We start from the raw sequence: 12,454 nt of genomic DNA on the forward strand, positions 1-12,454 counted from the left end.
TATTATTCTGGCTGATAAACATTTCATTCTACTGTACTGTATCTCTTTGGACATAATATTATTATGTCTGATAAACCTTTCATACTGTCTCATTGTTGACTTTATCTGTTCAAGTTGACTGAAATAATATTCTCTCCACAGCTCAACAAGATGTGATTTACATTGCACCACAAGGAGTCCTTCGCCTGCTTCCAGATACTAGCTCTGTTAATGAACCCATCACTAGCATTCTGTGGAAACATGAACCCAATAAAGCAGCAGAATGGGATCAGGTTCTTGGTCCTGTTGTGGATTACTACGGGACATTTAAAAACCGCACAGAACTGGCTAAAAAAACTGGACAGTTGGTCGTCAACAATATGACCATAAACGACACTGGAGAATACTCTGTACACATCAACGGTCGACTGCTGAACAAGACAACGGTTAAACAGTTGAGTGAGTATGAACTGTGTCCTGTGAAGGTCATGTGTCATCATGGGTCTATCATAATATACAATGTTTTCTGTCCACAGAAAACAGTAACATGCATATCAATTTGAATTGAGGTTTTGGTTAATGGAATTTGTGGGGGTGGGGGATAAAGAAAGAACATGGGGGAGAGAAAAAAAGGAATAAAAATGCAAGCTGTTCAAAATGTGAATCCCTCTTGAGAAAAGCAAAAACATACAACCTTTAATGATGCCACTAAACACCCACTGCTTTGATAGAAAATTAACATAAATCTATCTGCACCATAACCCTTACCTGAGGAAGATCACACAGCCAACATGTTTTGTTTTAACTGCAGTCTGGAGACAACATCAGCAGTAAGTTGTCTTTATTCTGTTTCCTCAACAGAAAAAGTCCCAAAGCCACTGGTGGCCACCATGGCGCCTTGTGATTCTAACTCCACCAGCTGTGAAGTGTACTGTCTGCCTGTGCGTGGGGACTTCACAGAGTCAGGGCCAGTCACCTATCTCTGGAAGAAAGATGAAGGGGAATGGATGGTGTCTGACTCTGGACCAAACTCTAACCGGCTGAGTGTCACCAGGGATGAAGATGAGAAAGTTAAAACATTAACTTGTGAAGTGCAGAACGAGTTCAGCATGGAGCGGAGTGAACCTGATCAAAACTATCTTTATCATGAAGGTATGTAGTTTACTACATCATGTGAACACATTGAATCACTGTTACAGTCTGTATCATGAAGGTATGTAGTTTACTACATCATTTGAACACATTGAAACAGTGTTACAGTCTGCAGAGTTGACCTTTTGACATATTTAGGCTCCTAACACTGCGCGGGTGCGTGCGTGCGTGTGTACAAGCACAGATTAGCATGGTGCAGAAGTGCATTGAATAGTAATAGTAAGTAATGCAATCAGAACTTTTACCCTAAAATCCTTCTTTCTAAAATGATACCGAGCCAAGCAAACAGGTTTTATGTTTAATTTTCCTGTGGTTAACAATAGTTTTGCTTACCAGTAAGACTCCCTAATCGGGAGATAAGCGACCGTCAGGTCACATGTATACAAAATTGGACAGATCCATGTTGATGACATGAGTCTAGACCAGGGGTGGGCAACTTTGATGATGGAAAGGGCCACTATATTTTCACACTCACTCCAGAGGGCCACATTGCGTATACAGTAAAAAATAGCCGATCTACAAGCTCAAAACGCTTCGCACTGCAACACGTTTTGAGCTTGTAGATCTGCTATTTTTGCTATTTTTGAATTAGAATGCTGACCTATTTTTTTGCGAATAGGAATCCTGAAAAGTGTTTTTTTTTTTTTTTCATTTTATTTCGAATCATTTATATGTTCTTATTTTAACTTTATGAACTTAAAAACAAATACATTGGACATCAAAAAAAAAGACTAGTACAAGTCCTTAAGCTACTACTATAGACTATAGAAGTAAAGTAGGTCATGTCTGCATTTTTGGAATTGTAACAGCTGAAATCAATAATATATCAGTATTCCGAAATTAACCTGCGGGCCGCATTAAGTAAAGGATGGGGCCGCATGTGGCCCCCGGGCCGCCAGTTGCCCATGTAGGTCTAGACGTAGTGTACCGCTTTGTGTGATCTTAGGAAAAAATCTGTAGGAGCAGTAGCAGCTCTTATTCTGACAGCCAAACCAGAAATACAGGGCAACCAAACCAGTTGCTGTCTGAAAATACTATGTTACTTAACAGAACATGTTTATTTTTCTTGAATTGAAAATAAATTAAACCCTTGTTTCTCCTCAGGACCTCCACCTGAACCTACACCCGAACCTACACCCACAGCAGCCACAGCAGCCATCGTTGCTCTCCTCCTTGTTCTCCTTGCAGTTGGTTTGGTGCTGGGGGTGATATTTCGTGGTAAGTTTGTCTACTGATTTTTAAGTTACACATAACATACAACATTAGTTGGTCAGACATTGCACTGCCTTTAATGTTATATGCTGTGCAGTATGTGTGCTGTATGTGGGCGTATCTATACATGCTGGAATATGCCATACTTTAGAGAAATGTGGAATTCATGCACTCAATTGTTTGTTGCGACCGTCAGGTCACAGTTACTATCAAAACCGCCACCTCATGTCCGTCAGTGAGTCCGTCACGCTAATTCACAACATTTCGTTACCTATCGACTTCAGTTCCTCCCTCCCATTCCATCCAAGGCAGGATACAAAAAGTTGTAAGTTACACATTTGGTGTAACACTCAAGGCCTGTCCAATACTGTCTCCGACCTCCAAACCTTTCGTTGGAGAGTTCCGACGAAAAGTTCCCGAAACTCTAATTTGAGGTAATGCTTTTCAGAAGTTGTGAGTGACGTCATTTTGTAGTTGAACCAGACCTTTACGACGAAACGTTTGGTGGTCAGAGAGAATGTGGACAGGCTTTCAGTCACATGGGTCTGTGACGCATCGCTGATTGGCTGTGGCTTGTCTCTTCTCAGCTGTGCCCATCCTCTCACAGTTGTATAACACAGTCTTGGCTGTGCCTTTCACAGACAGCTCAGCTGTTTAACCGTGTGTGTGTGTGTGTGTGTGTGTGTGTGTGTGTGTGTGTGTGTGTGTGTGTGTGTGTGTGTGTGTGTGTGTGTGTGTGTGTGTGTGTGTGTGTGTGTGTGTGTGTGTGTGTGTGTGTTGGGGGAAAATGCTTCTCGCCCTTATGGCGTGTTGCTTGTATATTTGTCTTATAAGCTCTTATCTTCTTAAAATGATGGTTTACGTAAATGGAATCTAAAGTGTAATGTAGTTCTTTTGTTGCTGTTCTTCAAATGTATGTTTTTAAAATTATTGTTTTTATTGCGACCGTCAAGTTGCACTTATTACCAAAACCTCCACCGGCTGTCTGTCTGTCCGTCTGTCTGTCCGTCCGTCACATGTCACACGTCACACTTTTGCCTTGCTCATATCTCCGCAACCGTTGCCCCGATCCATGCCAAATTTTGCACACATACTCCTTGCTTGCCAAACCACAACCTCCACCCATCAATTCTCACATGGCCCTCTTCTAGCGCCACCATGAGGCCGATTCTTGAAAAACACATTTTTGGACACTGCTCCTACAATTTTTAGCCCTAAAATCACGCAAATCGGTACACAGTATGTCTACACTCATCTCATCAACATGGATATGTCCCATTTAGCGCCACCTTCAGGCCGATTTTTTAAAACACATTTTTGGACACTGCTCCTACAAATTGTGCCCTAAAATCACGCAAATCGGTACACACTTGCTCTACACTGATGTCATCAACATGGATCTGTCCCATTTAGCGCCACCTTCAGGCCGATTTTTTAAAACACATGTTTGGACACTACTCCTACAGATTTTGCCCTAAAATCACGCACATCGCTACACAGCATGTCTACACTCATCTCATCAACATGCATCTGTCCCATATAGCGCCACCATCAGGCCGATTTTTACAAACACATTTTTGGACACTTCTCCTACACATTTTACCCTAAAATCACGCTGCAACCTGACGGTCGCTTAACTCCCGATTAGGGAGTCTTACTGGTACTAGCTGTGCATTTAACACAGCTATGCTACTGTATGTCATGTCATGTCATGTTGTCATTGTGTTTGAATTTCATCTCAGATCGTATCAGGAAGATGTTTTCATCACCTGAGTCTAAGCGTGAGCGTGATCCTGAGGGTGAGTGAGTTTGAGAACTTTATTTAAACAGTTTGTGATGTAACCTGGTCTGGAGTTGAACCTCCTACTAGTTAATAATATATAATAAGACATTTAACTTTTCATTTCAACCTTTATTTAATACTCGGAAAACTAACTGAGGGCTGGGACCCTTTTTCACTTAACTCATTAAGAGCCCCTGAAATTAACGGATTATAAAGTCCACGACGCCACCTTCAGGCTGGCATCACCGCCGTTATCTTATTTTGAAGGCCAGAAGTCCACCGCGCAATCACTTCCGGTCTGACGTCATCGGATCGTGCGCCGGAACCGATCCGTGTCCACGTGGAGTTGTATAATGGCCGACCGGGAGCTTTTATAACTGTGTAACATAAGCGAGCATCTGCCTCCATCCTAGCTTCTAAAGTGTAGTTTTGAGATAATGGACATTAAAGATGAGATCCCCCGTCCACCTCAATGTTATGGATGGGACTATTTTGTGCTCGTGGAGCCGTGATGATGCGAAATCAGCGACGGATTTCGTCTCCGGACCGTCGGCCATTCTTCTCGGTAATGTACTCGCCGTTACAGTAATATATTACTTTTCCCGAGATATCCCGTGAATGGCACTACAGATACTCGAGTACATTTCGCGAGATATCTCGCGAATGGCACTAGATGAGTTAAAATAAAATAAACATGATTAAGAGATTAAGTCATCACATGATGTATCAACATCAATTAAAACAAGTACAATTTAGATTGACCAAGGTTGATACATCTGATTTAAAGAAACCTACAGTAGGAGAACAAGAGAGTTATACTTAAGTAAAGCCTGTAAGGAGTTCCAGGTCTGTGAGGCACAACACCTGAAAGCTGACTTTCCATCCCTAGTGGAGACATGTGGAATCTCAAGCATTAAATAGTCCTAATAGATTTCCACTGCAAAAGAGAAATAAGTAAAAGCGGTAAACTCCTAATTAAACAAAATATACAATTATACAAAATAAATCCACATCATAATCATCCAATCAACATTTTAATCACTTATTGCATGGTCTCTAAATTAATGTTTTCTATGTATTAATAATAATAATCAAAGCTGCAAGCAGCATTGACTGGGCCCTTGCAGCTCTTCCCACGTCACGAGGGGTAGCAGCCACTCTGAAGAGGGGGACTCTAAAACAAGTCCAATGACACCACACCACCACAAGTCTGAGCAAAAAACCATTGAAAAGATATAGCGAATAATAGGAACTATTAAATATCAACCAATCAGAACTGGGGGCAAATGTCAAAGTCAAATGACACCACCCACAACTCTGAACAACAAACTGTTGAAGAGTTATAGGAGAAAATAGGAACTATCAACTATCGACCAATCAGAAGGGGGTGGTGCTAAGTTAACCAAGTCAAATGACACCACCCACAAGTTTGTACGACACACGGTTGATAGGTTATAGCCAAACAAAGGAACAATCAACTATCAACTAATCAGAAGAGCAGGCACTTCCTGTTGGGCGAAGGAAGTTTAAAATACGTTGGGCAACCTTTGGAGTACGTTTAGCGCCTCAAAAACGCGATTCATTTCGGAGAAGAAGACGATGACTATTTATGATTACAATAGGGCTTCGCACTACTGTGTAGTGCTCAGGCCCTAATAACTTAATTGGATCGATGACCACTTTGTGCTATTGCATTTTAATAATCACATTAATCCTCTTTGCTGTTTTCAACAACCGACCACAACAACAGTGAAGTCAAAAGGAAAGCTCACACACCAGCATGAGTGAACCTGGGTTTAGATATGAAGCTGGGTTTTAGATATGAAGCTGGGTTTAGATATGAACCTGGGTTTTAGATATGAACCTGGGTTTAGATATGAACCTGGGTTTAGATATGAAGCTGGGTTTAGATATGAAGCTGGATTTTAGATATGAACCTGGGTTTAGATATGAAGCTGGGTTTTAGATATGAAGCTGGGTTTAGATATGAAGCTGGGTTTAGATATGAAGCTGGGTTTTAGATATGAAGCTGGGTTTAGATATGAAGCTGGGTTTAGATATGAAGCTGGGTTTAGATATGAATCTGGGTTTAGATATGAAGCTGGGTGATGGAGAAATGAATGAAGCTGGAAACGACAGAATAATATTTTCACTGATTAAAAATGTCCTACTTGTAAAACTATTACTTTCACGTTCTCAAAAAACGAAAATGCTGCAGTGCTGATATTACATTAACAGATAAAATATGCAAAACTATTAGTCACAGTTGACTGCTCTGTCCATGGAAGAGTTTGTAAGCTAGGAAGAAACGCATCTGTACTTGTATGTGTTCTGAGAAGAGCCTGGGAAGATCTCTCTGAGATGTAAATGTAAAAAACAAAAAAAAAGTCTACTTTTTGGTCAGACAATTGAATGTTAAATATTGGATGTATTTTTGCCTGTATAAGTGTTTTGTTACTATATAGTTTTTTAAAGATGTTTTATTTTTTATGTTTTTACCAAACATGTTTTATTGTTAATTCATTAATGGACTTTGGTAAGCCGTTGGCTGTTTTAAATGTGCTTTATATGTTTAAGTGCTTAAAAAATAAAATTGACTTGAGTTGACTAATGTTCCCTGTATTAAGTTATTAATTATTATTAGTTATTAATGTTCACTGCATTAAGAAAATAACATTTATTTGCATGGATCAAATTGTGTTCGACTAATATGATCATATCATGTAGTTAGAATAATGAACATGACTGAATCACGTTGCCATAATGTGATTGAAACATGCCATAATGTGACTGAAACATGTACTAGCAACTTGAATGGCGTTAGCTGAATCACGTTGCCCCAACGTGATTGGATCAGGTGCAACCATGATGAATCACGTTGCCATAATGTGACTGAAACATGCCATAATGTGATTGAAACATTTACTAGTAACTTGAATGGCGTTAGCTGAATCACGCTGCCCCAACATGATTGGATCATGTGGAACCACTTTCCATATCACGTAATCTCAACAAGTTTTTGTTTTCAGTGACTGAATTAATAGTGTGTGTGTGTGTGTGTGTGTGTGTGTGTGTGTGTGTGTGTGTGTGTGTGTGTGCGCGTGTGTGCGTGCGTGCGTGCGCGCGCACGTGTTTCATAGACCAATATCCACTAAGAGTGTTTCCATCACCAGCCAGTGATACACCAGAGCATGGTATGTACAGGATGTTTTTCCTTTGTCTATTGTTTTTGTGTTTCACTTTGAATCTTTTTCATTCATTATCTCTACCTCCCTTCCCTTCCTAACACAAAAATATCAAATGGTCAACATTTTTCTTCGTAGGACTGGGCTGGATATCTCATAATCGTTCAATAAAGACATGCAAATAGTCTGTCATAATGAATACTTTGTTCAAACTGCCATTCCTATTTTGGGCACCATAACATGCTCTGTTCTTTGGTCATTTAGAAACTCCTGATCCTGTGTGTCAACAACTCAAGTCTAACCTGAAGGAGAAGTTTGAGTGTTTGTTGGAGTGGACAAAAGAAGGACCAAAAACACTTCTGAATAAGATCTACACAGAGCTCTACATCACAGAGGGAGGCAGTGGAGAGGTCAATAAAGAACATGAGATCAGACAGATTGAGAAAGCATCCAGGAAACCAGCTGGACTAGAAATACCAATCAAATTAGAAGACACCTTTAAGCCTTTACCTGGACAAAATAAACCAATCAGAACAGTGATGACAAAGGGAGTGGCTGGTATTGGCAAAACAGTCTTAACTCAGAAATACACACTGGACTGGATAGAAGACAAAGCCAACAACATTTTCCATTTTGTGTTTCCATTCACTTTCCGAGAGCTGAATTTGATGTTGAAAGAGAAGAAGAATTACAGCCTGGTGGAACTAATTCATAATTTTTTTGGTGAAATCAAGGAAGCAGGAATCTCCAGCTTCAAAAGTTCAAAAATTCTGTTCATCTTTGATGGTCTAGATGAGTTTCGGTCTCCTCTACGGTTCCAGGAAAATAAAATCTGGACTGATGAAACAAAGCCAACGTCTGTGGACGTGTTACTGGCAAACCTCATCAGTGGTCACCTGCTTCCATCTGCTCGCATCTGGATAACCACACGACATGCAGCAGCCACTCGGATCCCAAAGGTTTATGTGGACAGGGTGACAGAGGTCAGAGGATTCACAGACCCCCAGAAGGATCAATACTTCATGAAGAGATTCAGTGATGATGTGAACCAGGCCAGAAGAGTCACCTCACAAATCAAGAAATCACGAAGCCTCCACATCATGTGTCACATCCCAGTCTTCTGTTGGATCACTGCTGCAGTTCTGGAGAACATGTTGAAAAAAGCGAGGAAAATATTACTGCCAAAGACACTGACTGAGATGTACCTCCGTTTCATGGATGTTCAGTCTGAACAAAACAATGTGAAGTATCGTGACAAAGATCAGACACTGGGTGACTGGGATTGGAAGAATGCCATTCTGTGTCTGGGAAAACTGGCTTTTGAACAGCTGAAGAAAGGCAATCTGATCTTCTATAAAGAAGACCTGATAGAGTGTGGCATTAATATCAGAGATGCAGCTGTGTATGCAGGAGTGTTCACCCAGATGTTTAAAGAGGTGAAGGGTGGGTGGTACAAGGAAGAGGTGTTCTGCTTTGTTCATCTGAGTGTTCAGGAGTTTCTGGCTGCTCTTTATGTCTATGTCCGATTCATCAAAGATGGTGTAAACCTACTGTCAACCTCCACGAGGTGCAAGCTATTTAGAGGCAAATCTAATATCAAACATCTCTACCAGAGTGCTGTAGACATGGCCTCACAGAGTGAAGATGGACACTGGGACTTGTTCCTCCGTTTCCTGCTGGGCCTCTCATTGGAGACCAATCAGAGTCTCTTACAAAGACTGTTGGGACAGACAGGAAGTAGATCACAGGCCAATCAGGAATCAGTCGAGGTCAATGAGAATCCATCTCCAGAGAGCATCATTCTGTTGGGAGAGACAGGAAGTAGCGATCAGACCAAGCAGAAAACTGTCAAGTACATCAAGAAGAAGATCAGGGAGAATCCCTCTCCGGAGAGAAGCATCAATCTGTTCCACTGTCTGAATGAGCTTAATGATCATTCTCTAGAAGAGGAGATCCAACAGTCCCTGAGTTCAGGAAGTCTCTCCACAGAGAAACTCTCTCCTGCTCAGTGGTCAACTATAGCTGCCATGTTGCTGTCATCAGGAAAGGATCTGGATGTGTTCGACCTGAAGAAATACCAAGCTTCAGAGAAGGCTCTTCTGGGGCTGCTGCCACTGGTCAAAGCCTCGAGTAGAGCAGTGTAAGTGCCTGGATACACTTAATATATTATATCATTGTTCTGTTATAGGAAAGAATAGCAGATCTACAGCTCACAGCATGTGATGTGAGCTTGCAGATATGCTATTTCTATTTGTTGAAAAAGTAAAAAAAATAAGAAAATTGATAATTTATAATGACAATCCCAAAATAGAGAGGTTAACAATCTATGTAACCTCCCAGAGAGCTTAAGAGAACGTTCATTAAAAAAGAAGTCTTCTTAGTTCAACATAGACTAATCTAAACTGTGTGTGTGTGTGTGTGTGTGTGTGTGTGTGTGTGTGTGTGTGTGTGTGTGTGTGTGTGTGTGTGTGTGTGTGTGTGTGTGTGTGTGTGTGTGTGTGTGTGTGTGTGTGCATGATGCATAACTGAGTTTTAAAAAACAGAAGCAATGTTTACAAATTATTTTGCAGATAGACTTGCAGTCAGATAGACTTGCAAAGAATGTTATGGAATGGTAAATAATGATAGCATTGTTAATATAAGATACAAACAAAATAATAAAACAAAATACAAACATTGATTTCATCCATAAACGTTTGTTTCTCCAGGCTGAGTGGCTGTAACCTGTCAGAGACATGCTGTGAGGAGTTATCATCAGTTCTCTCCAACTCCTCTAGTTTGAAGGAAATTGATCTCAGTCACAATGATTTGACCGATTCTGGAGTGAAAAAACTCTCTGCTGAACTGGGGAGTCCAGACTGTACACTGGAGACACTCAGGTCAGTATTCCTGAACATGTACAGAACACACACACACACACACACACACACACACACACACACACACACACACACACACACACACACACTCCTTAAGAGTTTACTGCGGTTATCTTAGACTTGAGTGATCGTGACAAGGTTAGGCAAAATAAGCCAATGGGCTTCAGCCTATACCTTTTTGGTTAAATAATGGAAAATTCATGTGAAAAGGAAATCTATGTATTCTATTTTTAAATGACCAAATAAACTGCTACTACTACACACACACATACACGCGCATAGATTAACCAAAAATACAAATGACTTTTGACAGACTTCAAACACAATAACAACCCTGTGACGTGTGTGTGTGTGTGTGTGTGTGTGTGTGTGTGTGTGTGTGTGTGTGTGTGTGTGTGTGTGTGTGTGTGTGTGTGTGTGTGTGTGTGTGTGTGTGTGTGTGTGTGTGTGTGTGTGTGTGTGTGTGTGTGTAGGTTGTCAGGCTGTATGGTCTCAGAGGAAGGCTGTTCTGCTCTGGTCTCAGCTCTGAGATCCAACCCCTCCCACCTGAAAGAGCTTGATTTGAGCTATAATCACTTGGGAGACTGTGTGGAGCATCTCTCTGCTGGAGTGGAGGATCCAGGCTGGGGATTGAAGACTCTCAGGTAGGGAAATACACGCTGCCACTCAGTGCCAATGGCTTCTAGTAGGTTTAGAGGAGGGAAATCATACTCTGATGCTGTATAGCAGGGCTGTTCAACTATTCTGTGCCCTAGACAATTTGAAGAGTCTTATTATTAATTCTAGTGCTTAATTTGAGACTCCACTCCATCACAACATGGTTGATGCCTACCATGTCTGTACTGACTGACCTAGCCCAACCCTACCCTCCCCTGCCCCTTCTTTGTATATACTTACTTACTTACTGTTTAGACTCTTTTTTTGTTCTCTCATTTTTCTTTTCTTTACATATCTACTGCATAGTACTGTGTTCTATTCGTCTGTCATTCAATGTTATATGAGATACTTAAATGGTTTCCTGTGGAAATAAGCGTAGTCTTTTCATGGATCTCCTTTTAGTAGACCTTGTACCAGTGAACTGTACCGTCATGAAACTGTACCTTTTCCTATGCAAAATTCTAATAAAGTCTTCAATCAATCAAACAGTAAAGGGTCACATTTATTTGTGAATATAACAAAGCCAAAACTATTTATACAGCAGTAATTGTGCTAAAGTAACAGGCATGCGTTGATCACTTTAATTTCTAGGTTCTTCATCAGTCACAGACACTTCTACATAATTACATTGAATTCAAACATATATATATACAACCTTTAAAACAATCTAAATCAAATCAAAATTAATTGTGTGCAGGTTTAAAGAAACCAAAATGATCCTTTAAGACTAGCTGAATAGCTCTGCTGTTTAATGTTTCTTGGTGTAAAATCATTATCCGTGTTGTTTTATTATTCTTTTTAAAAACACCATGAAATAAAAAAATAGCTGATCTATAAACTCACAGCACAAACTCACAGTGCCTCTTGAGCTTGTAAGATTGGCTATTTTCACTATTTGTGACCATAGGGTTTATATGGAGATACAAGGTGTCTGCACAACAGTGACTATAGGGTTTATATGGAGATACAAGGTTTCTACACAACAGTGACTATAGGGTTTTATATGGTGATACAAGGTTTCTACACAACAGTGACTTTAGGGCTTATATGGAGATACAAGGTTTCTACACAACAGTGACTATAGGGTTTTATATGGAGATACAAGGTTTCTACACAACAGTGACCATGGGGTTTATATGGAGATACAAGGTTTCTACACAACAGTGACCATAGGGTTTATATGGAGATACAAGGTTTCTACACAACAGTGACTATAGGGTTTATATGGAGATACAAGGTTTCTACATAACAGTGACTAAAGGCCAGGGTTTCTCAAAGTGGGTGCTGTGGCACCCTAGGGTGCCGTGATGTCATTCCAGGGTGCCTCATAATACTTAGAACTAATTTGGAATGTATCAATATCACTACAGTTTAACCATTTATCTATCTATAAATGCGACAAATCTCTGTCTGTGTGCGTGTCTGTCTGTATGTAATCCGCGTATCTCGAGAACCGTTCGTCCCACCGACTTCAGATTCGGCACGCGCGTTCCCCGCCGCGGCGCGGAGTGCAGTGCCGGGCCTCGGCCCGACCCGACGCGTGGTTTTCCCGAAGCGACGCGAAACGTTCGGAATCTCCTTATGCGGGGCTGATTGTTGACATCAGG

General features: G+C 40.8%; 1 protein-coding gene across 1 annotated transcript; it reads left to right on the forward strand.

Moving 5' to 3' along the window:
- Positions 1–306: 306 nt before the first annotated feature.
- On the forward strand, positions 307–10,838 carry LOC308280322 (protein NLRC3-like; the record flags this gene model as incomplete). Its single annotated transcript, XM_080720584.1, has 8 exons — positions 307–438; positions 841–1,131; positions 2,236–2,349; positions 4,086–4,142; positions 7,267–7,320; positions 7,576–9,451; positions 10,020–10,190; positions 10,664–10,838. Exons 1-8 carry the CDS (start codon positions 360–362, stop codon positions 10,836–10,838), a joined length of 2,817 nt encoding a protein of 938 aa, XP_080576710.1. The 5' UTR covers positions 307–359.
- Between the last annotated feature and the right edge of the window lie 1,616 nt (positions 10,839–12,454).

Source organism: Nannobrachium achirus (assembly GCF_963921795.1).
Source record: "Nannobrachium achirus genome assembly, chromosome: 24".
Taxonomy (NCBI): domain Eukaryota; kingdom Metazoa; phylum Chordata; class Actinopteri; order Myctophiformes; family Myctophidae; genus Nannobrachium; species Nannobrachium achirus.